General features: G+C 42.3%; 1 protein-coding gene across 1 annotated transcript; it reads left to right on the top strand.

Moving 5' to 3' along the window:
- The first annotated feature begins 7,461 nt into the window (after nt 1–7,461).
- LOC116267325 (F-box/LRR-repeat MAX2 homolog A-like) lies at nt 7,462–11,388 on the top strand. The gene has a single exon (XM_031649009.2). It carries the CDS (start codon nt 8,387–8,389, stop codon nt 10,565–10,567), a length of 2,181 nt encoding a protein of 726 aa, XP_031504869.1. The 5' UTR covers nt 7,462–8,386; the 3' UTR covers nt 10,568–11,388.
- The last annotated feature ends 16,433 nt before the right edge of the window (nt 11,389–27,821 follow it).

Below are 27,821 nucleotides of genomic sequence, written 5' to 3'. Positions count from 1 at the left end.
ATAAGAGTTGTCATTATCAAAATATATGTTTTCCTTCTCTTTTACTCTTTTATGTACACACGCAAAAAGTCACTTAGTCGTGGTCCTCAAGGTTTTCTCTCCCAAGATAAAATGCACTTTATTTTAATGCACTTTATTTTACGTACTAGAATGCCATGGATAGGTTTGACGTTTTTTTTTTCTTTGTTAACCAAAATGTTCCGAGGAACATGGCTTTATTCTATCCATGAAGTTTTAATGCTTTGTATATTAGAATAATGAGGCTCAAATGTATATATATATATATATATATATATATATATAGAGAGAGAGAGAGAGAGAGAGAGAGAGAGAGAGAGAGAGAGAGAGATCTTTTTCTGGTTATAAGGGGATGTTGATCTTATCCACCACTTGAAATCGTTATCAATCACAATCGGCGGATGCAACGCGAAGCTGCTGCCACGCGAATCTTCATTATCAAATTGAGCACAAAAGTCAAGGCTCGACCATACTAAATCGAATAGCAGAATGACGTAGAAGTTCACCAAGTCTTACAAAATAACCAAACAAAACCGATCGGAAGAACAAGACGATAGGGCTGAGGTTTGGAAAGGAATAAAAAATATATTTAGCAAGTTTTAAAACTTTAATGCACCTAAGTGGCCTTAATGAACATAGCATAACTTCTTGATTAAATCTTCTGTTATGAGTTCGATTTTGATGAGTGCGATGCTTTAGTATCAATAAAGTAAAAGCATGATACCAAGATGACGGTACATCAGTTACACATCAGACACCGATGCAACCCGAGACTTTGGAGGCAAAGGGTTTGGTTCTCATTCCAAGCGATGTCTTGAAATACTTCTCTTACTCACTTAGACTCACCTAAATGAGTCTAAGACTAATCCCATCAAACAAGATTTGTTTCTCCTTTATTTATTCAACAGCAAATCATTTTGGAACCAACAACTAGTTAGAGGATTACAACAAGTCTATTGGATTCAACTACTCAAGTTTCTCCCTTTATGTTTTCTTGCATCATTTTGTTTTTGTCAATTACAAAATGAAGTTGAGATCCAAGGCCCCCAAATCAGAACAGAAGAAAATATGTAAAATTTTGATGCAAGCGCTACCACTCACAAGAAACTCTAGAATCTCAAGTGGGGTTAAGATCCTAGAACCTCACACCCATTGTTCAGTTGAGCTTCTTGAGTCTCTAGAAGAAATTCTGTGTACAAAACCTCCCCACGCATGTGTGCATGCACGCATGCACTAGTGCGCAAAGAGAGGAATTCTATATGGGTTTATCTAGTCGAAGTTATTTAACTTGAACGGAGAGAAGTAGGCATTGGAATACCTTTCCAATGCGCCACCATGAAAAGCAATGAAGAAGAGAATGAAACTTATGGAGGAAAAAGGTTCACGCAATTCCAAATGAGCCTATCTAGATCAGACTTCTTGATAATTGGAATTGTTTATAGTGTATCATTTCCGACAGATTGTCTATCCTATTACAGAATCCAATGCTTTTTTTCTATAAAAAAAAGAACGGGCAGAAGAGAGAGGGAGTAAGTTCATTATGTTATGCGGACTAGGAGTTGGTAGTCCTTTTGCCTGATGGTTTCTTCATGGCAAGTCTCTTCAATCACATGAAAAAATTTGCCCTGTTCTACCTTTGACATGGTGAATACATAGGAGCCTTTCAGAACAACATTGTCAACATTTTTCCCGTCTATAATTATGAAAATTTTCAGGGTGAGCAATAGGAGTATTTCATCATACTTCTTAAAAGAAAGCTGATGTTCCTAACTATCCCCTCATCCCTCTACAATACAAGGTCCGCTTTCTGGGTGATGTCCCGCCACACTTCAATTTATGCATTGGTGACCTTAGTTTTTACAATACAAAAAGTCGACACTTCAGGGATTTTCTTTTCTTCTGTTGTGCCAGACAACACTTCTACAACTTGTGTTTGACAAAGAGAATAGAATGTCAAATGTCATGAACGAGTCTTCATGATTTATGTCATCAATGTCCAGTTATATAAAAGAGAAAAAAAAAAAAACTTATCTGCACTTGCTTTAGATTGACATCTTGAATTGAATACGATGCTCCAGCAGTCTTCACTTTCTTTTTCCTAGAAAAAGAAGCGTGTGCTTGTCTATTCAACAAGAAAAACAAATCTCTATGTTTGATTTTCCACGTAAAATTGTGATCACTGTGTGTAAAGCATGCTAGAATTTATTGCAGGCTTTGCATGTTATTAAGAATTTGAACATTACGTGCTATCTGAAGGATTAGTCCGCAGAAGGTGACTACTAATGTTGGACTTGATTATTATTTCAAATAGTAGGGGTAATATAAAAGTGTTTATTATCTAATAGTTTGTCATTTCTGGATTTTATGATGAGTTCAACCTAAAATTGACAATAGATATAAGGCACTGTCTCCAATTAGGACATATAAATGCGGAATTCAGTTTTTCTTCCTCCCCATCGAAAAGAAATTGTAGACTTCCAAAGATGACAACCAATACCTACAAGCATGGAAATTAATATGCTTCCGTAACTTTAGTATCAATTAAATTGTATGAACGATTTCTGCTTTGGCATATGCAATTTATTTTCAGATTATGCATTCGGTTCAAAATTTTCTTCAAGGTTTAAGCAGAGTAAAATAGTTCCGACTTTCTCCACACTTGATCTTAGCCAAAAGGCCGAGGAAGTTATAATTCTGATTTTTCTTGCCTGGTGAAAATATACCTTGGTAAAAGTATGCCTAGTGAAACACGTTTCAAACAGTCAAGCATGCTCTAAATTTCACTTGAGAATGGGGGGTCGGCCGATAAAGACCGCATTCAATGCTCAAACGTGTGAAGGATTTCAGTCGTAGGAGAAGGAGCAAGTGGGCTACATGAATGCTGTCTGCACGATTAGGGCGGAGCTAGGATTTTTTTCAGGAGCGAGCCAAACGATTCGTAGGTCGGGCCAAGAGGAGCAACGAGTTAGGCCAAATGATCCGCAGGTCGGGCCAAGAGGAACAACGGGTCGAACCAAACGATCCGCAGGTCGGACCAAGAGGAGCAACGGGTTTTCAATATAATTTTTTTTTCTTGCGCTCAACCGAAACAGCTCAACCGAAACAATGGCCTAGGCACCCCCCTCCCTCTGCCCCTACATAAGATCCTCCGTGCCATGTTTGTGCGCGTGCATACTCATATTTAATCAATTAGAACTGGTTGGTATATATATATATATATATATATATATATATATATATATATATATATATATATATATATATATATATATAATTGAAATGAGACGACTACCTTTGGTTGGAGGGTCGTCTTTTATTTTGTCATTAAAAGCCGTCACAAAAGGTGTATTCTGTTGTTGAAAATTGTAGCCAAGCAACTGGCTGTCTCAAATATATCTTTTGCGACTGTTTTTAATGACATAAAGTAAAAATAAACATTCAGCCGAAGAAATGATCGGCTGATTGGAATTTCTTTCTCTCGCTTTATATACACACACCTGACTACTTGAGCTTCGTCCAACCACAGTAGTAGTTTTCTTCAGGGGTGGGTCGACAGTCCAACCTCTGAATCCAGATAAGGCCAAGCTGAATTCAAATTCAAAAAATACATGGCGCAATTAAAAAATTTATTTTTTTAGATGTGATTAAACACACTGCTCGATAGATGCATTAGGTGGTATATTGTGAGAGACCGGAGGTAGCAGGTACCTCATGGTTTTTTAAGCGCCCTTTCTGAATCTAACAAACAATTGAAACTAGAATAAAAAAGTTTTTCCTGAAATTCGAGCACGCTGAAGTACCTATATCGACAACCTTCGCTTACACAAAAAGTGGCTGCCATTGCTTGTTCACAGCCATGGTGCAATTCTCTATGCCAACGCTCTTGAGTTTATCAAAGATGTCTCCCAAGAGAGAAGTAAAATTTCCTGCCGAGAAAGATTGTCCATGCTTTTAATGATAGGTAATTTTAGGAAAAACTGAAAAAAGGACTCGAAGAAAATATTCGTGCTTGCAACTGATACATCCATCCTTGCCTTATTATGAATTTATGGTCAAGAAATCAGTCCTTAATCTTTGTACTTACATTACTTATCCATTATTTTAACATGACTAGCAGTTTATTATTGTCATGTGCTTAACATATAAAATGAGTTTATGGTACTTGATTATTAGCTATTTGTTTGATCTTTTTATAAAAAAATTTACCTTTCATTGAAGTAAGAAGAACAGGGTTAAGTTAATTTTTTTTTTAAAAATTTAATTGTTGTGTTCTATGTAATTTAGGTAGTTAACTGAAAAAAAATCAAAATTTAAGCATGTTTTCGTTAGTTCCATAAAAATCTGGACGTGTATTTACAAGAATTTTTGCTTTCATTATGGTAGTTGTGTCAACTGGCTGAAATAGAAATGTTTGTGATTGCCAAATTTAACGTAAGAGTCTACTTTGGACCACTTGAAGAAAAAGACAGGAACCAAATTTTCAACAGTGACAATGCAAGAATGGATTTGCCAATTGCCTATAAATAAATAAGTATCAAGTAATAAAAAAAAAACTGAGGAAAAAACAAGTTTTTTTGTCATGGCTACTCATGCGTCTATTTTAACAAGATGGGAAAAGCTGGAATATGCTACGTGTACCAACACCCACTTCTTTTTTTAACACCAATTTCTTTTCATCTTTCTTTTCTTTTAAGTTTTTTTTTATATATATATATATATATATATATATATATATATATAATCATCTAGAATCACCAAACCATCTAACCTTAACCATCAATTTGAAAATGGTTTAAAAAAAACAAGAAGGAAAAAGTATAAAATAATATTAAATAAAAAATGTTTATCATCATTTTTTCTTTAGTGCAGATAGATGGTTGGGTGATTCTAAGAAACTAAAATCATTATTCAATTTTTTTTTATATATATTAGCATCCTTTTGTTCTTTCCCTTTACATCGGCCAATCTCTTTTTTGTACATCAATTGTCTCCACATCAAAATTCAAAAGTGGCATATTTTTTGAGGAAAACTAAGTGCAAGTGGTTCAGCTGTAACTCTCTAGCAACCATTACAACCGGCTTTTCAATAGATTATTGAGACAATTTACGTAAAGATGCCTAATATTTAAGCTGATAACAAATCGTTGCTTAATTTTTAATAGTTTGACAAATAGAAGCTCATCTTTTGAATGAAATTCTCAAAATGATAATAAAAAAATTCAAAAATACCTCCAAGAAGGAACCACTCTTACTCTTCCCCAAAAGATATTTTGTTGTTAAGAAGAGTATTTTCATCATTTTATATCAAGAATTAATATTTTTTTTAACCGACAGATTTTTTGAGTATATTTCTAAACACTGGGAGCTTATTCGTGAGCTGTTAAAAGTTGAGCGGGTGATTTATTATTTACCAAAATGTCAAGCGCCTTTTCATAATTTTTTGTAAATTATTTTCTAGCTTCCAAGGGGTAATATTTTTCTCGTTAAGTGGATTATTAGGGTAAACTTGATCCTATGCCTTCAGTAGGTATACCTAACGGAAAGTCCAAGGCCATCTTGTGGCAATGCAGTTCCCGCTGAGGGTTGATTCCATTTAGGCTGCCAATTTGGATTGGGTTGGGCAGCCGGCTGAGTCACGAACGAGTACTAGGCTTAACTCGGCTTAACTCGAGTTCAAGAAAAGGGGCACCGAGCCGGTCCGATTATCTTAGGTGAGCTTGAGCTCGAACTCGGGTTTGAATAGTCAGGCCTCGAGGCCTAGACCTGACTCCTTATAGGTTTGGTCGGATTGGATTGATCAGATGCCCAAACTTACTGTTCACTTTTCACCGTTCAAAAAAATACTATTAAATATTAATAAATGAAAAAAATGGTTAATAATAAAATATTCCTACGGGCTATAACTCGTTCCAGACTAGCCCGGCTCATTAATAATCCCGACGTGGCTCCATAACGACGGTAATTAAGGAGGCCGTTGTCGCCCTCAACAATGGACCCGGCGCCAACACTTGGCTTAGCGTTCTAATGTGTCCACCATCGCGCCGTGCTCAACCTCATGTTCACCACACGGCCAAGTTGAGCTACAAATGCAGACAAGCTGCCATAATATAATCGACAAAGAATTTGACATCTTGCATCATGCAGTACGAGCTTCCCACATACATTAAATTAAAGGCTATGCCAACGTCCACATGGTGCTTGTGTGGACGATCCGGAAAACAAGGTACCCATCAGCTTGTATACAGGACCTGGCGCCTGAATGCACCACCGTGCACTTGATATAAGCTTTAAATTATTGATATTTAAAGTTTATAAGAGGTTAAGAGCTTACCATTCAAAAAAATTAAAAAAAATTCATTATTTTCTTTGTTTCTGAAGTCATCGAGACCTAGATAAGATATGATATACCCTTTAGTTTAAGCAGCATCATGATCTCATTTTAGTCCAAAAAAATAGCATCCATATCTTCCATTTGCATGACAGATTATGGTACGCTCCTTGATTGCTTTCAGTATAACATGGAGGAATTGATATTAATGAAATCTCAGGTTCCTGAAAGATTCAGCAAGCATAGGGAGTCCAGGAACTTAGCAACTTCACACATCAGGGGCCTGCAACGAACACACAACACAACAATAAAATTGAAATAAATATCTGAGGATGGACGGAAAGCGAGCGCAACACGGAACGGCATCAGTGAACGATCTTTCATCGTCACTTCGGCCTTCTTTGGTAACTTCGTGAAAGACTCAGACGGTTCTGCTACGTAACTATCCGAGGACAATGCTTTGAGTGCTGGTTCAATTTGAGGGGATGCTTCGATAGAACAAAGAAAAATGTTTTCAAAATGTTTCGTCCGTACGACAGGCGAAAGGTTTTAAGAAAACGAGTCCCACGAAGCCGGTTTTAAAGGGCGGACGGAAGAAAAATGGTCTCTCGGAGGCTGATTTTAAAAGGTACGAATGGGATGAATGAGAAGATCTCGTCCGCTTGCTACACGCTGTCTGTAAGGGGACAGAATCAGTCAGCCGATCTTGATCTAGAGGATTAGACTTTAAAAATACATGTTCAAGGACGCGTAATGAATGATTATATACCTAAAGGAGTGACGAGATCCATGGAATAAGATATACGCGAAGACATTAAAGAAGGAGCAAAGCTGCTGTAAGGACAAAGAGAAGCGGCTAAAAAGAGGAGGTGAGGGAGAAGAAAAGAACAGAGCATTTCTAGCTAATGGATGACGATCACATGGCCACTCATGTCGCGACATCGCTCGGCGGGACCCTCCCCCGATCTTCGTCCTCATCCACAACCGGTTGCCATCCTCCCCCCCTCCCAACACGCTAGAAAACTAAAAGCCTCATACGACCCAAAAAAACACAGATAAAGTCGCAGACGCTAGAAGAACCAAGAAGGTTTTGTGTTCGACCAACCGCAGCTCTTTACACGTAACAGAAACGCCCACACCGAAAGGACCATCAGGACCTATCGAGCCCAAACTCAACCGGGCCAACTCTGGCTTGTGGGCTCGAGCCTCAGGCCCAGGGAAGAGACCAACTCAACAAAGTGGAGGAAGTTCTCTGCGGGGTTCGCGGCTGAGGGAAGTCTTCTTATTTCGTACTTATCTGGTTCGGAAGTGCACGTTGGCACCAAGAAAAAAAGAAACCTGATCCTGAGCACCGACGGGTGGGGTAGATCAGATTTTACTCTTCTTCCTTTTTTGGACTTCTAGTAAAGCCTCGGTTGGTGGAGCCACCGGGCTCGTGCCTAACCTCGGTGGTCGAATCCCAGAGGAGACAGTAACCCGAATTCGAGAGCCAGAGAAAAGGCCATCCCCTACCACGTTTTTGCCATTTCACCGACCCTGTTAGGATAAAGGTTCTTCTCAAACTGTGGTCCCTAACAAGTTCTCCCCTCTCTTCCATCTCTCAGGTTCCTCGCTCTCTGGTCAAGCGCCGAGGCACCACCAGCGCCATGGCGCAGGCAAGCCCGTCGGATACTCCACCTTCACGGCCCTCTTCTTGAGGGAATTGTATTCCACCAACCACCGCGGTTGCTGGTGGTATCTGCTGTGCCCGTGGAGATCGTCGCCGGTGATGCCGCCTCGCCTTGGAGATCTACCACCGCCACCACTATCGCCACTCTCTCAGGCCCCGAATCGGAAGCCACCGCCGACCCCAATCACCGTCTTGACCGCTGCCAACACCAACTATCGGTGTGTTTCCATGTTCGCACAGTTCACTATCGCTAACGTGGGACCGTCTTCAGTTTCTGCTATCGGTTGCATATCCCTGTGCGTGAGATCCTAAACCGGCAGTTGCCACGAGTCCGCGACCACCATCGCTACCGCCGCCGTTCCTGCGTAAAGATGCCATCGGAGTCAGCCACCGCCGGCACCTCCTTCTCCCCGCCCAGAACGCACCTCCACGACCTGCCGGACGCGATTCTCTCCATCATCTTCTCCCTGGTGACGGACACCCGAAGCCGCAATTCCATGTCACTCGTCTGCCGGAAATGGGCGGTGGCTGACCGCTCTTCCCGCACCACCCTCACCCTCCGTGGCAACGTCGGAAACCTCGATCGTCTCCCTTCCTGCTTCCGCAGCGTCACCAACCTCGACCTCTCGTTCTGCTCCCCATGGGGCCATCCTCTCTTCCTCCCGGACCCCCTTTCCGAGGGCGCCCATTTCGTCGCCCGCTTCCTAGCCCAGCACTTCCCCAATATCACCTCCCTTACCTTCTACTCCCGCCACCCTGCCACCGTCCAGATCCTCGCCTACTATTTCCCTTCCCTTCGCTCCGTCAAGCTCGTCCGCTTCCATCAACGCATCACTGTGCCCGCCGGCGCTGACCTAATCCCGCTTTTCGCTCATTGCCCCTCCCTCTCCTCCCTGGACCTCTCGCATTTCTACTGCTGGACGGAAGATATCCCGGCGGCCCTTCACGACCATCCTGCTTCAGCATTGGCCCTCACCCATCTGAACCTCCTCATCCTCTCCACAGATGGTTTCCAATCCCAGGAGCTCCAGGCCATCGCCGTTGCTTGTCCCAATCTCCTCCACCTCCTGGCCTCTTGCCGCTTCGACCCTCGCTTCGTTGACTTTGTTGGCGATGCCGCCCTGCTCTCCATCGCCACCAATTGCAACAAGCTCCGCCACCTTCACCTTGCAGATGCTTCCTCTCTCTCCTCCCCGCGCTCCGACCCTGATGCTGATGGGTTCTCGCATGAGGACGCCAGAATCAGCGCCCAAGCGCTGGAGGAGATGTTCATCGCTCTGCCGGACCTCGAGGACCTCACCCTGGACGTCTGCCACAATGTCAGGGGCGCCGGCGTGGCGCTGGAGGTGCTCGGTTCCAAGTGTCGTCGTCTGCGGTCGCTGAAGCTCGGACAATTTCATGGCATTTGCAGAGGCGATGCGCCTCGCTCGGATGGGATTGCGCTCTGCAGGGCCTTGGAGTCGCTCTGCATCAAGAACTCAGGCGACCTCACTGATCTTGGGTTGATCGCCATTGCCCGCGGCTGTCCTCGCCTCTCGAAGCTCGAAATCCATGGGTGCCATGGCATCTCTAGCTACGGCGTCATGAGCATGGTTTGCTGTCTGAGGAAGACCTTGGTCGATGTAGGGATATCGTGCTGCAAGCAGTTAAATGCGGCAAGCTCGCTGCAGGCACTGGAGCCAATCAGGGACAGGGTAGAACATCTGCACATTGATTGCGTTTGGGGCGCGCCCGACTCCGAGGATGCAGCGGAGAAGAAGGACACTCGAGATTTTGATCTGAATTACAGCTCGGAAGCGAATGAAGACCATGGATTTGCCAATGGCGGAACTGAGTATCGTAACCATGGACCCAGGAGAAGTGAGGCTGATGGCCCCATGAAGAAGAAGTGGAAGTGCAGTTCTGGTTGCGAGAGTAGCAATAAGGCAGGAAGCGAATTCTGGTCAAAGACATGGCCTCGTCTGCGCTCACTATCACTGTGGATAGCAGTGGGGGAGCTTCTAATGCCACTCGCCGCAGCAGGTCTGGCGTACTGTCCGGCGCTGCAAGAGATGAAGATCAAGGTGGAGGGTGACTGCAGGCTCTGCGCCAAGCTCACCATGCCAGCATTCGGTTTGAATTCGCTGGTGCGGTTCCCCCGTCTCTCAAAGATGAATCTGGATTGTGGGGAGGTGACTGGCTACGCGCTGAGCGCGCCGGTCGGGCAGATGGATATTAGCCTGTGGGAGAGGTCCTATCTGAATGGGATCGGAGAACTGGCGCTCAATCAACTGGATTACTGGCCTCCCCAAGATAGGGAAATGAACAGTAGGAGCCTTACGCTCCCGGCAGTAGGCCTGATTTCGGAATGTGTCACGCTGAGGAAGCTTTTCATACATGGAACAGCTAATGAACATTTTCTGAAAATGTTGCTGAGGATCCCAAAGCTCCGGGATATGCAGCTCAGGGAGGACTACTACCCTGCGCCAGAGAATGACATGAGCACGGAGATGAGAGTGGACTCTTGCTTACGGTTTGAGAATGAGCTGAATCGCCGTTCTCTCCTTGACTGAGCGATAGAGATTCATAAGACATAACAGAGGCGATTCGATGGCATTTTCTCCTTTCTGTTTCCCCTTCTCTCTGATCCTGCTTCTGTAGAAGTTGTTTTAGCACAGTCGAACAGTTTTTTGACCCTGCGGAGAGGGTGTAACAAAAGTACAGAGTATCCAAAATAAAGTCTCGTGTGAAAATATATTGATGATGCAGCTGAGTTAGGATGAGGCGTTGCAACCTTGTACCGGCAAGATTCATTTGGACAATATAATCACACTTCTTTTTTATTTTTAACATGGAGAATATCAAAGCCTCCGTTGCACATCTGTACCTAGGATTCAAAGGATTGGAGGAGAAAGAGGATTTCACCTTGGTATCTCTTGTCGAATTGGAGGCCTCATACGTCGCTAGCGGACGTAGAAGCGCTGCTGAGGTTCCTGTTCTTGGAGAGATGCAGCTCGGGAAGCTTATTATGGTGCACGGGAAATATTTTGAACATCCAGATGAGCATGGTCTCCGGCGTTGTAGTGAAGATGAGTTATTTCCAGCTGAGTGATGAACCGGAAGCCGAGATTGAGGTGAACTCCATGAAAACAGAGAAAAATGGAACCCAGTGATGCTGCTATTGCGAGAAATTTGTCACATTCGAAGTCGTCTTCTTCCCTCGAAAAATAAATTTGGGTAATTCGTCGAGTTTTTGTGGGATTATCGGCTGATTCTTTGTACTTGTTTAGTCAAAATGTAATTCCTTGTAACTGCTTCAGTGCATGGAGGACTTTTTATGTCCCCTTTTGTCTTCCAAATTCCAGTTTCATCTCAAAACTTCGTCTTTGCTTGAAAGTCCTTAAATGATTTCATGGCCACGTTGCATTCTTTACTATCCACAAAAGATGCAAGATTAGGCATTCTGGAGAACATGTAGCTAATATACTTTCTTGTCTTCCAGCAGAGGGCAGGATAAGGCTGAGAGGTGATCTGCAAATATCTTTCGATGTGAGAAGAAAAACTCGTAGTCACAAAAATAGGAAATTTTACATTCAAGAAACTCTTAAAGTAAAATTTGTCTGTTCCAGTTCCAAAAGAAAATCAAATCGAGAGAGAGAATTGTCATGTGAGAGACAGCTCATCCCCAAATACATAAATGAGCCACTAAATCTTACTTTGCATTGGTACAAAGTCTTCTTATAAATCTCCGTGCAGATTTAAAGTAAAATGCGATGTGGAAAGAACCTAACCTGTGTTGAGGAATCGGCGCTCCCAATTGCTTTGCTTTCCACTTTACGGGCATCTATACTTACTCCGAGAGCTTCAGGTGCCGGTGGTTAAGCGTGTCACTTGCAACTCTCAAAATGTCTAACAAACCTTGACAGTCTCATGATTTGAAGATGTATAAAAGGCATATGGGTCTTTTAGTCATCGACAGGATATATTCATTTAAGCTACGTGCCTATTATTCACATCCCCTCATAATTTTGAGCGTAGGCACACGCCGCCTTTTGTGTGTAAAGGATGAATAAATTCTCGTAATTGGAATGTCGGAAATCTTTTAATAGGCACGTTCGTTTTTTTTGCACAGACTCTGAGTCTCTTTGTGTCTGTGTTTTGGGTCTCTTGAGAGAGACAAAGAGAGAGACTTATATGTGGAGGGTAGGGCTGTTCAACTAGTCGAGCTTAACTCGTACTGCTCCATAAACTTGGTTCGGACTCGACTAGTTTATTAAATTAATCGAGTTCAAGTTAAGAAATGAATTTGACAGTCTAAACGAGTCGAACTCAAGTTAAGTAGGCTTGGTTGGCTTGAATTCAGTTAAGCTCCAGAAAGAAAATATATGAAATAAGTTTCATAAAATTATGAAACAAAGTAGATTACTCAAATGAGTATTACTGGTACATGGGAGGTTCCATTTTCAAATCTATATGCCGCCTCTTTCCTTAAAAAATAATTTGTTAATAAAATTCTCCAGTTTTAAGACACTCGAGCTGAGTTCAAGTTTCTTTCAAGACACTCGAGCAGAGTTGGAACTGAACAGCCCTACTGGATTGTGGGGGGGTGGCGTTCAAAAAATTTTTGCAATATTTTTTGTTTTTGCTGTTTGCTTTAGGAAATATCAAAATACCTGAATCGGAGGACTTGATGAAGCTGGCTAATGAAATAAGAGGCAGCATTGCCGTGGTTATTGATGCTTAGGCTTTAAGCGAATAGTATCCATTCAGTTCATGCTTCTGATCATATAATTAACTATTGATAGTATAAACTGGCACTATATTATGTCACCGTAAACAAAAAAGTTATCGCACTTCCTGCACAAAACCTTAGGATCCAGAACATATAGCCTTGGAGGAAGTGTCCCTCAATGTGAAGGGCTAAAGAAGTAAGCTTCTAATTGGAGGATACCCTTCCTAAATAAAACTTTAGCTCCAGAACGTAACCCCAGAAGAGGCGTCTCCAATATGAAGGGCGAAAGAAGTGAAGCTTCTAATTGGAGGATTTAATAAATAGATGTTTAACCGCAAGACGTGTGCAAGCCTCACTTTCCAACCGACCAAATAGCAGTTTCATCAAGTAGATTTGCCAACATGAAGATGAACACTTGAAAGTCAAGTTGCTGATAGAAAACGATAAAAAGGCTAACCTGCATATCTTCTCCAATATACGTTGACTGCCTGCGCCAGATCGGTCTTTTCTTGCCTCCTCGTCAATCAGTAATAGCAATACAAGTAACTCGTCCTACGCACGCTCTGTAACTGCAAATGGACATCGGAGGTTTTATTCGTGCAGCTATATCACTTCAAGCAATGACGGTCTAGCTAAGAAAAGGCTAAAGAACTTTTTCATTTCTTAGAAAACGAGGCCCATGTCAAGATTCTGTTTGTATCACTTTCGAAGAAGCACAATTAGCGTGTAACTTGGAAGTACAAACGTAAGGTACAGAGCGTGGTTTGAAATTATTTAGTCATGCCTCGCGAAACAAACTATCACACCTAAAGTGGCAGAAGGAAACAAATGCACCTATTATAGGTAAAGAGGATATACACCAAGATAAAGTTTTCTTGTGGTTCAGAATCCACAAAGTGACATTATGGGACGTTGAATGATCCGTATCTATAGAACATGGGGCGTGACATAGATTGAATAAATATCATTCCAACTCCATTACAAAAGTAATATTTTAACACTACAAGAGAGACGATGAGAGAAATCCCTTTTTCTGAAAAGCTTACTATACACGTTTGAGGTTCCGTGGGTCTTCAGCCTACGTGGATAGATACACCATTTCTCCTTGCATGCCAAGCTCCCGCCATCGCAGCTCCGGCCCTTGCTTCCCTCACCGCTGGAGCCGTCCTTGCCTCCTCGATGGTGCCCTGCCTGCACTACGTCGTGCTCCCCTGAGGTACCCTGCTTGCTCCTTTTTTTTTTCTTCTTTGCGAGCTGGGGGTTCACGCTCGTCCACCTCCAAATGCCCTAACCCGTTGCTGCTAGCCGCTCTGTTTGCTCTTGGTGCCATCCGGTCTTTGGCGCCTTCATTGTCGGTTGCCTGCCCGTTGGACGTTGTGCCACCTTATGCACTGGTGGTCCCACTTGCTGCCTTTTTGTGTGTCCCCATGCTCCCATCGTCTTGAGGTTGCACCCTAGGGGCTGTTGTTGTTGTTCACTTTTTCTCGTCTGCGGCTTCGGTTGTTTTGGCCTCTGTCCATGCTTCACCCCCAGTCAACTCGTCTCCCTCCTCTGCCTTTTCCTTGCTTTTTACCCATGTAACGGGGCCCCCTTTGCCCCCTCTGCCTACCAAAACCACCTCCTTCGCCCACCTACTCTGGTTGTCTTTTGTTTCTATCGGCGGTAGTATTGCCTCCTTCTTGCCTGCCCTGCATGCATTGCTCCCTAAACTCAGTCGCGACTGTCCTTACACTCCCACCTGCTTGCCACTTCCCCCCGCTAGCCCTGCCCCCCCACATCCCTTTTGTTGGCATTGTTTTCCCTCCTCTCTGTTTTCATTATGCACCCACCCCTGTTTCCCCGTCCTCCCCTCCCTCTTCTTCTCGGTTGCCTAGTCCCACCACCAGACCTTCTGTTTGTCATCTCTCGCCTGATAGGTTGCCACTTGTTTCTCTTTTGTTACATGCTGAATTGAGCATTTCACTTTTAGATGCGCTTGCCTCTCTTAGGGTCTCGCTTTCACTTGAACAACTTGATTTTTTGCGTTCATCTTTTGTTGCCACTGTTTCGCCGGCCTCCCACTCCAGCCTTGCCAGGTTGCGGTGGGAATTGCGTAGGATCAGGGCTTCCGCGGCCTCCATCCTCCCTCCCAGTGCTGCTAGGATGGCTAGACATGCGTTACTTCATAAGGTTTCCCCATGAGGGTTGCTTGTTGGAATGTGCATGGCCTGAGTGCCCGTTATCAGCATAGATACATCTCTTCTTGGGTCCGTTAGGATGGGTCTTCCTTACTTATCGTGGTAGAAACCAAACTATCTGTTGTATCTCATGCCTGCATTCATACCTTGTTGCGTCAGCCTTCCTTTGGGTACCTTCCAGCTAATAGTGTTGCTGGTGGCATTCTACTGGCTTGGTCTCCGCCCCTTGCGGGGTTGTTCTGTATGTTGGTAAATTCTCTATTTCGGCCGTCCTCAATGGTCTCTGGCTCAACGACCCAGTCTTAGTTACTGCGGTTTATGGCCCTTGCGTAAGGGTCTTGCGTGACCAGCTGTGGGATGAGCTTCGTTATGCTCGTGAGCTTGCTTCTTCACCGTGGCTTTTAGTAGATGATTTCAACTGTCTCCTTAGTCCTCGTGACTCCTCCTCTCCTATCACTTCTGGTCCGTCTATGTCAGTTTTTCGCTCGTTCGTTGATGGGTTCGGCCTTTTCGACATGCCTTTGAATAATGAAAAGTTTACTTGGTCCAACAATAGAAACCCTTTCATTCTCCAGAGGTTGGACCGTGTTTTCCTCTCGCCAGAGTTGTTTTATGCTATTCCCTCATCTTCCTTGGTCTTAGGACCGAGACATTTGTCTGATCATGCTCAACTGCTGCTTTCACTTCTTCGGGGTAGGGCTGGTACCGGCGCACCCGGTTCCACTTTAAGGTTTTGGTGGCTTTGGGATGAGTCCTTTGTTGATGCCATCCCTAGGTGGTAGGCTCGCACCATCAATGGTAGGTGGGCTACTTTTAGGCTCTCGCGTAAGCTGCATTGCATCAGAAGGAAGGTTATTGTCTGGAAGCGTATTTTTTGGAACGATAAGTTTTATGAGGTGATCGTTTGGGATGAGGAGATTCTGTTCCTCCAATCATCTGACAATTTATCTGCGGATCAGTCTTCTCGTCTCCTTTTTCTCCAGTGTCTTACTCAGGAGTGGCAGATTATTGGCAGCAATGTTCTAAGTTGGGTTGGCTTTCACATGATGACCAAAATTCTCATTTTTTTCACTTGGCTGCCTCTCAGAGACGCCGTCAGACATTGCTCCAGTCCATGGTTATTGGGCATAGAGAATTTCTTGGTGATGACATCCTTCTGGCTTTGACCACTTATTTCCGTGATTTCTACTTTAAACCTCTTCACTTTCGTGCCCCGCTGCCAAACATTCACCTCTCTGTCTCTTGCGTGATCACTCTTGAACAACCCTTCCTGCACCAAGAAATCAAGGATGTTGTTTGGGCCCTCGGCTCTGGTAAAGCGTTCGACATTGATTGTTTCCCTATTGAGTTTTTTCGCACATTCTGGGAGGCTTGTAGCGTTGATGTGCTCGAGTTTTGTGCCGAATTTACCTCAAACTCTATCTTTCTTAAGGAATTTATTTAAGTCACATGTGTCTTGGTTCCTAAGCGTCCTAACCCTATGGACGTTAGTCACTTTCGTCTGATCTCTATCTTAGGCACTCCCTACAAGATTATCGCTAAGTTGCTTTCTATATGGCTGGCACATGTTTTGCCTTCTATCATTAATCCCTTTCAGGTTGCATTCATCAAGAGTCGACGTTTGCATGACGCTGTTGTCATAGCCAACGAGGTAGTTTATTCCCTTTACAGTTTACGTCTTCCCTCCTTCATCCTTAAGTTGGACATTTTCAAGGCCTTTGATTTGGTTAGTTGGGAGGTCCTATCTGACCTCCTTACCCGCCTTGCTTTTGGTCTGTCGTTTCAGCAATAGATCCTCTCGCTTGTCACTGGGGCCCAGCTGGCGGTCACCTTCAATAGGATGTGTGGCGAATTCTTCCATATCGGTCACGGCCTCCGACAGGGTTGTTCACTATTTCCATTACTTTTCAACCTTGTTGCCGAGTGTTTTTCTGTTTTACTTCGTCACGCTATGGTCGTTGGCTTCATCACTCTGCATTCTCTCTCCCACTTGCAAGTCTTCTCCACCCTCCAATATGCTGATGACTTTCTCTTGTTTAACACTGCTTCTCGTCAACAGAATGTGAGAACTTGGCTCATCATTCCGGTTTTTGAGCCCATCTCAGGTCTTTCTTTTAATTCATTCAAGTGTCATCTTTCTCTTTTTCATGCAGATCCAACCACGGTGCTTCTTGCGAAAGTGTGTTTTGAGTGTAAGGCTATTGCCTTGCCTATGGACTACTTGGGTTTTCAAATACGCTGTCGCCTCCTGCCGCCTTCTTTTGGGATGAAATAGATCAGAAGCTGTTGGATTGCCTCCATTATTGGCAGTAAAAGTTGCTTTCCATTTCATGTCATATCACCCTTACTAAAGCATGACCTTCCTTTGTTAGTATCATTCCAGACCCACCATCAATTCGCCTTTTTTCCCACTTTTATCCTTCCCTCTACCTGTCTTTCCCCTGGAGTTGTGTTTGGAGGTTGTGGCTCATTTAGTCTTGGTGGTGCGTTTGGGAGGAGCGCAACAACAGGGTCTTTAAGGACACATTATCTTCGTCGGAGTCTGTAGCACGCCTTGTACATGGGATGTTCACTTTGCTATTCGGCTATGACACTGTCATTCGTCTGCTGCTGGGTGACTATGCCGCTTCGCTTGTCAATTCTCTCTCCACCGCTCTTATTTTGTTCTATTGTGCTGCTAACTTGTATATTTTGTTTTTCTATTTTGTTTTAGTTGCTTGTTCTTGTAGTTAGAGGACTTTGTTCTCAAATTTTGTTATATACTTCCATTTTATCGGTTCTCGTCTCCTTCGTCAAAGTGATGTTGATTGACGGGCTGGCCGGTATCTAGATTGGTCATATGAGGTTGCTCTCTCTCTCTCTCTCTCTCTCTTTTGTAGACACAAAACACCCTCCACTAGCCACCGTCGGAGGTGGTCACCTTTTTTTCTCTCTCTCTCTCTTTGACTAAGGAAACCCTCAGCCATGACCGACTAAGGAAACCCTCGGCCATGACTGAGGGTTTTCTCTATGAGACCCTTTGCCATGGCCATGGCGGAGGGTCTCAACCACTGTCAGAGGTGATCATTCTCTTTCTCGACCATGGCAGTGGTCTGTCTCTCTCAAACTAAGGAAACCCTCGGTCGGATTTTCTCTATGGGACCATGGCGGAGGGTATTAGCCACTATTGGAGGTGGTCGCCTCTCTCTATTTGTCTTAGATTTGAGAATCGGCCATGGCTGGAGGGTCTTCTTTGTCAAGTCTGAAAAAGGGAAAAACAGCAAGAGTCGACCGCAGATCACAAGTCTGTCCGTGTGAGAGGGGAGTTCCACCAGAGATCACAAGTCTGCACAATAGATCAATAGATCAGACCCTCTTTTGAGGATTCAAAATCTGTGGTTATAAATCCACGGCTATCAAATGCACCCTTAGATCCAACGAAGTTAATTGACAAGGAAATGGCAGCACCCTTATATCCAACAAAGTTAATTGACAAGAAAATGACAGCAATAAATTAATGCAAGAGATGAGGCCTGTTAAGAAGCACGGAGTGGGATAAAAACAGAGTAATGAGGCATTAGAGAGATAAAGAGGCACACGACATTACGTGGTTCGGCATTACGACCTACATCCACGAGGAAAGAGGAAAAGACTTCATTATACTGCTCTGTTACCCTTGCTGTGTTACATTCACGTCTTTATAAAGACAGGGAAGAGAGGGAAGAGACAAGGGATAAGGATAAATGTTGAGCCATCGAGAGATTCTCGAGATGGCTTTTTGTCGAGAGAATCATTTAGAACATGAGGTGGCAACTTATCCCATTGAGAGAAACTTGTGATGGCATTAATCTCTCCTATCTTCTTTCAACTCATAAAAATTCAGTGTGTTTATCCTCTTTCCATAACAATCTACCCCTCAAGTTGGTGCACAAATATCTATCTGTCCCAACTTGTGAATTATAGTTTGATGTTTTTCCTTTGCCAAACTTTTGGTAAATATGTCGGCTAGTTGTTTGTCACTTTTGACATGAAGTGTTTGAATGGTGTTATCTTGGATCTTCTCCCTTATGAAATGACAATCAACTTCTATATGCTTGGTTCGTTCATTAAACACCAGATTAACACCAATGTAGATAGCAGCCATGTTGTCGCACATTAAGTTCATGGGTCCACTAATTTCAACATTCATATCCTTTAGTAAGGCTTTAATCCATATCAATTCACATGTGCATGCTGCCATGGCTCTGTATTCAGCTTCGACGCTTGACTTGGCAACCACAGACTATTTTTTACTCTTCCATGTGACGAGATTACCTCCAACAATGGTGCAGTATCCAAAAGTTAATCTCCTATCATTTGGGTCGCCTGCCCAATCAACATCACAATATCCAACAACATCTAATGTCTGGCCTCGCTTCATTAAAACTCCTTTCCCGGGAGTTCCTTTAAGATATCAAAGGATTCTATGAGTTGCTTCGACATGTGAAAACCTGGGCTTGTGCATGAATTGGCTTATAACACTGACAACATACATGATATCTGTTCTGGTGACAGTAAGATAAATGAGTTTCCCAACAAGCTTTTGAAAGCTTTGGACATTTTCGATAAGGTCACCCTCATTAGTTTTCAATTTGCAATTTATTTCAAGAGGTGTGTCGACAGCTTTTGCTTCAATGTTACATGTTTTCTTAAGTAGATCCAGAATATATTTTCTCTGACATATGAAAATACCTTTATCTGAATGTGCAACTTCAATCCCTAAGAAGTACCGTAAGACTCCTAGATCCTTGATCTCAAACTGTTTGTTAAGAAATGTCTTCACACGAAGCATAAATATGCCATCATGAATACGAGTGATATAATGTCATCAACATAGACCAATAAGATAATAATTTTAGATTCATGAATACGAGTGAACATGGTTTAATCTGCCGAACTTCATTTAAAACCATCAGTGGCAATAACATCTGTCCAGAAATGAGTAGGGACATTCATATGCATCATAAGAGCACGAACAATATTAAGCAATTGATGGTTTTTCCTTTCAGCGATGCCATTTTGCTGAGGCGTCCCTAAGCAGGTGTATTGAGGTTCAATGTCTTTCTTTGTCAAGAATGACTTTAGAGTGTCATTGACATACTCTACATCATTGTCAGACCAGAGTTTTTTAATTTTAATGCCGTACTGAGTTAAAATCATGCTATAATATTCTTCAAATACCTTAGGCACCTCACTTTTATTTTGAAGAAAATATATCCATGTCATTCTAGATTTATTATCAATAAAGGAAACATAGTACTTGAATCCTAAATAAGAATCCTTAGGAGCAGGTCCCCAAATATCAGAGAAAACAAGATCAAAAAAATTGAAAGACCTTTCACTAGAAGTGTGAAATGGTAACCTTGTAAATTTTGCGAATTCAGAAGCATCACAAGCCCAATATTCTGTGACGAGGTTGGGAACAAGCCATTGCAAACTGCTATCTGATATGTGTCCAAGACAGGCGTGCCATTTTTTGTAGTCAGACTCGTTCAATTTTTTATTGCTAGTAAGAAGACTAACATAGCATGAATCCTTGACATAGAGACCACCATGTTCTCGACCTCTACCAATCACTTTCTTTGTGCCCTGTTCCTGAAAAATCACCTCCTTTGATGAGAAAATAACCAAGCAATCATGAGATTTGGTTAATTTGCTAACAAATATCAAGCTGGTACTTATTTTGGGAACATATAAGACAGTAGACTTAATTCTTTTGTAAAAAAAAACTCGTTTTGCCAATGCCATCAACACTAATCGGACTCCCATCAACAATAAAGATAAGTTGTTTTTGTTCTTTGTCTATCTCACCTAAGTTTGTTGGGTCACCAGTTACATGATCAGTAGCTCCAGCATCAATCACCCAGGGTAAACTTTTGGAAATTGTCATTAAAGCAAAGTTCGTACCTTCACTCGAGTTCCCAACAGGTTGAGACGTAATGAGGTTGGTAGTCTTTGTGAATTTCTGAAAAAATTTCTCAAGATGATCTTTAGTCACAAAGTTCGCAAAATCTGGTGGCCTTGAAGATTTTTCTCTGTTCAGTCATCCACTCAACTCCCAACAAAGTTCCCAAGTGTGCCCTGTTTTCTTGCAATGGGTGCATTTCCAACGAGATTGATTCCTTTGGTGATTAGAGCTGTCGGCACTTGGTTTGAAGTTGCTTTGTTTGTTGTTGCCTTTTGTACAACATACCATCTTATCACTATTTTCTTTGATGGCATCGAGTTTTGAAGGAACATTCATAACTTTCCTTCGAGCCACATCACGTTGTATCATTTGGCACACATTATTAAAAGATGGCAGAGGACTAGACTTAAGTACCTGGCTGCAAAGGGTCTCAAATTCTCTTCCAAGTCCAGCAAGGACCTTAAAAATCTTGTCTTCATCAAATCTTTTTTTATATACTTTCGGATTTGAAGTGACTGGACGATACTGAAGTAATTCATCATATAGGCTGCACATATGACCAAGGTAGAGAGTAATATCTTTATCTCCCATAGTAAGTTGAGCGATCTCATTTTGAATTTCATAAACACGAGCAAGATTGTTCTGCTCACCAAATAATTCTTTCAGGTTGTCCCAAATATCCATTGCCGTCTCCACGTAAAGAAAAATATTAACAACAGAGGAATCCATGGAATTACTAAGCCATGACATAACCATGTCATTTTCACACTCCCACTCACGATACTTTGGATCATTCTTCGCTGGTGGCTTTATGTCACCATTGATATATCCGACCTTTGAATGACTGCTTAGAAACAGTCTGGCCCAGCTTAAATAGTTTGGGACAGTGAGAGGTTGTGAGGTAATTTTCAAAGTGTTATTGCCTTGGTGGGATGGCCCATTCTTTGAATTGCAAACGCTTAAATAAGATAGAATGCTACCAGACAACCGACTTCTTCCAAATCAGCCTTGCTTCTTCACCACCAAGAAAACAAACAGAAAACCAAATCTGTAAGGAATTTGAGGACGCAATGAGGCTTGGCCTCGTCTCAGGTTCTGTCAGCTTCACAGCGTCGCCCACAGCAGAGTGACACCTAACCTTCAACTCGATTGAGCTAAAAACACAACTCAGCTTCGTCTTGAGTTGCAGACGGGCTATGATGAAGACAACAAGGAACGTGTAAGAAAAAGGCACAGAAGGGAGACGAGATGGGCAGCACCCAGGGAATCACGTTTCATCCACCGGTTGGCTTCACGTTTCATCCACCGGTTGGCTTCTGTGCATAAAAGAACAAAGGAGGACAGCGCTCTCCTAGCAGTGACAGCAGTTGCTCAGGGACCGTGCAGCCTTGTGGGTCTGAAAGAACTATCTAACAGAGGACTGTGCAGCGGTGTTCTAAACCCAGAGATCTCCGGCGACGAACGAGAGCGACGGCTATTTCTCATATCTTTCAAGCAGTACACAGCTTGGGGAATCGACGACGATAGTCTCTGAGCTCTGATACCATGTTAAGAAGCAAGGAGTGGGATAGAAACAGAGTAATAAGGCATTAGAGAGATAAAGAGGCAAACAACATTACGTAAGGCATTAGAAAGATAAAGAGGCACATAACGTGGTTCGGCATTACAACCTACATCCACGAGGAAAGAGTTCATTATACTGCTCTGTTACCCTTGTTGTGTTACATTCTAGTCTTTATAAAGACAGGGAAGAGACAGGGGATAAGGATAAATGTTGAGCTATCCAGAGATTTTCAAGATGGCTTCTTATCGAGTAGAACATGAGGTTGCAACTTATCCCACATAGAGAAACTCGTGATGGCATTAATCTCTCCTATCTTCTTTCAACTTATAAAAATGCAGCGTGTTTATCCTCTTTCCATAACAAGGCCATGCGATCCGACAGACTAGTAGCCCAGGCATAACTAGATTAACTTTCTTTTATGTTTAGCTTCAACGTTTGCATTTAGGAAGAATTGCCTCGTGTTGTCAGAACAGGTCGCATCAGATTCTTTTACATGTCATTTTGGATGAGCACCAGCAAGCTTGCTTCAGAAGCACATAGAGCAAATTATTAAATATAGAAGATGGTGGCCCATATAAACTAGTAATTATGCCTTCACCATGTGAAAGGCCGCAGTAGCATCTTGAGATCTTATTTAACCGATAGAGATAAATAAAACGAGCATAATTCCTCGCATTAGCAACGAACCACGAAGATCTCATTAAGCCGATCGAAAAGAGTTTCACATGGTGGACAGTTCCTAGCAGAGCAGCGGGAAAACAACACAACGAAAAGCAGAACGCAGACAGGTCCGTCACATCCGCAGATTGATTCCCGCTATGATCGGGCGTTCTCGAGAGGAAGCAACCAAAACGCAGACTCGAGGATCTGATCCAGAGTCGATTCTGAATCGGAAACTCGACTCCGCAAAGAACTTCATAAATTCATGAGTGAAGCAGAAGCGGAATCCATACCTCCAGCTCGAAACGTCCGCCTGGACGATGAAATTGACGGATCAATATATCCTGAGATACGTGCGCTCAAAGGTCGAACAATGTGCAGTCTCACATTTTGATTCCTATCTGCTCTTGAAAAGACGGCGACAGCGAGTAGAGAAGGGAAGAAGAACGGCAAGCAAAAATTTCTGGAGGGACGGAAGGGAAAAGGCGGGAAGTTACTGAGCTAAAGGTCTGAAATATCGGAGCCATGATTGATGAATTACACATCTGCCAAAGTTTCTTTGCTAATGGATGGCTTGATTGTTAGGTACACCACCAGATCACGCACCATTATGTGAGTGGAGAACCGATTTGAAACTGTCCAAATTCAAAGAAATCCGGTACCAATATCGCATTTCATATTCCACCAGTCGAGTTCAGGAAAAAAATCTGGACCAGATTACTAATCCAGATTATGGATTTAAACGGTTCTCATGACACCAAATAAAAATAACTCCCCAAAATAGTTGGGGCCAACCGTTATGTAAATATATATATTTTGTTATGTGCAACTTCCCACACATGTCTACCACTGCATGTGAAACTGCCTACACAAGTTCAAATATAGCTCCGATCTAACCAAATCGTCCATATTTGATTTCCAGCGGGGAAGAATTGACATAGATCAAGGTTGCATGTATTTCTCTCCAAGTCTCGGATGGGATCAGCTAAACTTGATATACAGTCCCAACCATGCTATTAGGTAGATCTGATTTGGTCACTGAATCTGAGCATATCGAATCATATTTGGCTAAATAAGTGTTTTACAGCCTTAGGAGCAAGGGCGGAGCCAAAATTTTTTTATGAGGGAGTCGAAATATCACTTTTCAAAATTTTTATATAAAACGAGTAATTTTTTTTTAAAAATGTACATGTAATTTTTTTTTAAAAAAAAAAATTGAAATGGGGCCAAGGCCCATGTGGGCACCCCGTTGGCTCCGCCCCTGCTTCTGCTCTAGTTGGAGCTTAGAGATGACCAGGTTTGGATTTGTGTATGGAAACAATGATGAACCTGAATAGGATTTTCAATAGTGTCGCTTAATTTTTAACTGCCTTTAAAGAACAGTGGATTCTAAGCAGCATGAGTTTGAGATCCGGAGGGAAATTAAACAACCATGAAACACAGGTTGTTACTGAAATCCATGCATCAATGTCCAGCTTTCCTAATGAGGTGATGTATTTTTTTTTGTTAATAAAAAACTACTCTTGAAGTAGGAGCCTTAATAGCTGCACAAGTTTAACCTAACACGCTTATGATTGCCTCCTAATAATTCAAAGCATGTAAATAGCATGTATGGATGCCAATGAATCGGATTTGAATCAGATACATATTTTACCATATATGTTTTTTCAGATATCCATATATTTGGATTTGAATTCATATTCAAATTCGGAAAAAAAAATCTATGCCATGTCCAAACCCAAAATCGAAATTCATGATCTAAATCCGATTTATAGATCAACATCTGAATCCAAATCCAATTTTTAAACTGAATCCAAACATATTATAGACATTGAGCATTAGACTACTTGTTTAGAACTTATTCAGTGCAAATCTGAACTTAAATCTGGATTTGAATCCGACAGATGTCATTTCTTATATCTGAATCCAATCTGAATTCTTCATCAGATTTCAAAAATTTTTTAATCATATTTTTTAATGCGGTTTGCTAGAATATTGGATATAAATTGGATTTATTGACATTCCTAATAGCATGTAGCTGAGGGTGTACTGACTCAACTCACTCTCACCCAGCTCGGGCTTTTGATCCGCCTTATATCAACTTTGGTCATAATAGGAACTATAACAACCAATTACTTCCAAATGCAACACTGCCGGGAAAGTGGGGACATATTCCATTCTATTAAAAGAATCAAAGAATATGAATACAAGGAACAACACAAGAAAGAAAACCAATGCCTGCAAGAACCTCCAATGTGAGGCCACATGACTCAAAAACAGCGAAGCTACAAGATATTAAACTCTTTCTTACAAGAAAGTAAATTTAAGACATCCTTGATCGGCTTACAATCACAAAGATTAAAATCTTTACTACAGCAGGCCAAGGAATTCCACTCCATCCATCATTTACAAAGTTTCAGTGCACACCTTTTCACCTCCCATCGCCACTTAGATGGGCCACTTATCACAAGGAGGCGTCTATACTTGCATGTAAGTATGCTATCAACTGAAGACAACAATTTCCCAAGCATTTCAATGCCTATAAGTAGACTCTATTCTGTCTCCATTCCATTCAAAACCTTGTAACTGGTCTTTCACAGTGAAAACAATTTCCAGCCATCATTCTTAACAACCAATTACATAATAACTCCTTTATAAGTTCCCTAAAACTGTTCACAATCTTAAATACAAGATTAGACTTTTTAAACTGGGACGATAGAGAAAGTGCTTTCTAGTAAAAGCTCCCCTTAAGCTGGACATATCAAATATTCAATAAGAAAAGCCTTCGATAAATGTATGGCCGCTCTCAACAATTACCTCTAGCCTTCCACGTTAGTTATGTAATGTTGTTAGAAAGATTAATTGATAGGTTAATTTATACTCAAACCCAATTTCGTTAGGCTTAAATGAATAGAATAAGATTAAATAGTGAATGAGGATCTTGTGTGCCTACACATCTGTGATAGGTGTACAATCCTTGATCATTCATTGCTTGGCGATGTAGGTTGCATTTTCTTCATGTCATTCTGCTTTCTCGCCTGCAGGGACAACCTCGCCTACATCGACAGGAGAAACAGGGAGCTGGCTGGCCGGAGCCGCCGCAGAGAATACACCGTTGGGCTGAACTGCTTCGCCGACTTCACCAATGAGGAGTTCAAGTCCATCTACTTGAGGAAGATCAGGAGGCCAGCGAAGAGGAGCCGCGGCGGCGACGATGGGAGAAGGAGGAGGTGGCAGCTCAAGTCCAAGTCCGACGTTCCCTCGTCGCTCGCCTGGAGAACGAGAGGGCGTGGTCACCCCCGTTGAGAACCAGGGCGACTGCGGTAAAAGACGCGCGCACTCTCTCCCGCGCACGAGGCAGAGCAGCTGCTCGACTCGAGTATCAATCACAATGTGCCTCAGAGTAGTGCGGCCAGTTCTGCATTGGGCAAATTCCGTTTTGACCTTTGAGGAGAGAAAATTGAACTGAGCCCAGTTCAAAAACTTCAGAAACCTGTTTTTTCGTAAGCTTTAAGTAAAAATGTTGGTTAGCAGACCATGCTTTTTTCAGTGGAACCTGTTCGATTCAAACAGGTGATGAAATTAAGCATATGCTAATCTGCTGTTTATGATGTCCTACTACATTTTTAGAGCTAGTTTCAGTGTGTGTCTATTGGGTGTCACACAATGGTTCTTCGGGGGTCAATGCAAAATTGAAGTATAAAAAGGTAGCACCACCGAAAGCAAACCTATATATTAAGAAAAAGGCGGGTTAAATGGGAGTTTGTCTCTGTCTCCTCCTCTCACCTCAATAGAGATTTATTTCCACTGCTGCTTTTTCGCTACTGCAAAGGGAAAAACAGAATGTTGCATGCCTCACGGGCAGAAATGGCATGACACGAAGTTACTAAACTAAGCTTGCCTGTTTGGGCATTTTCTTCAACTGGAGCCATGGAAGCCATCAACGCCATTACTACATTTCTGAGCAGGAGTCCAGCGATTGTGACACGACGAACTACAGTTGTGATGGCGACGATTACAGCTACACTGACTATCTTGGGCAGGATGGTGTGTGCAATGTCACAAACGTAAACTAAACACTTAAAGATCTCGTGAGAATATCCAGTTTCTTGAGGTTGAATCAACAGATAAATCATCCATGGCGGTTGTGATCTTAAAACAAACTCCTTTGAGGATTACTTCATTGGTTCTCAAGGAGAATATAAAACACGAACATGCGCCGAGTATAAAAAAATGTGCTGCCAAGTGTATAACACTCACTGATGTCCTATACATAACTAGAAACAGAAGGTATTCTGCTTTATGGAATCGATTCTGAATAATAATTTTCAGTGAAGACATATTTTCTTTTTCTCTTTTTTTTGTTGTATTGCGGAAAACTGGTGACAGGAAAAAATAAGTTGTTAAACTTGATAACTATGAAAATTTTGTTGACGGACGTGCTTTATGCTGTTGCTAGTCAAACCTATCAGTGTTGAAATCGATGGCTCTACTATTGCTCTTCAGCTTTATATTGGGGTAAGCAAATCAGTTTCATGGGGTCCTTCAGATAGACCAATAGATGTAGTTTACAGGAACAGAAGCACGTAGAGATTTGGATAGTTTAAAACTCCGTCCGTATCTCATCGTTATCTGATTCGGAAACGCACTCTCGCACTAAAAAACAAAGGAAAAAGGAAAAACAGAAACCCAATCCTGAGCACTGGAAAGAGTGGGGTAGATCAGATTTTACCGGTCACTTTTTTGGACTTCTAGTAAAGCCACGGTT

Source organism: Nymphaea colorata, chromosome 13 (genome assembly GCF_008831285.2).
Source record: "Nymphaea colorata isolate Beijing-Zhang1983 chromosome 13, ASM883128v2, whole genome shotgun sequence".
Taxonomy (NCBI): Eukaryota; Viridiplantae; Streptophyta; class Magnoliopsida; order Nymphaeales; family Nymphaeaceae; genus Nymphaea; species Nymphaea colorata.
Note: the sequence above shows the minus strand (reverse complement) of the source record. Positions and strands in the feature narration are given on the sequence as shown.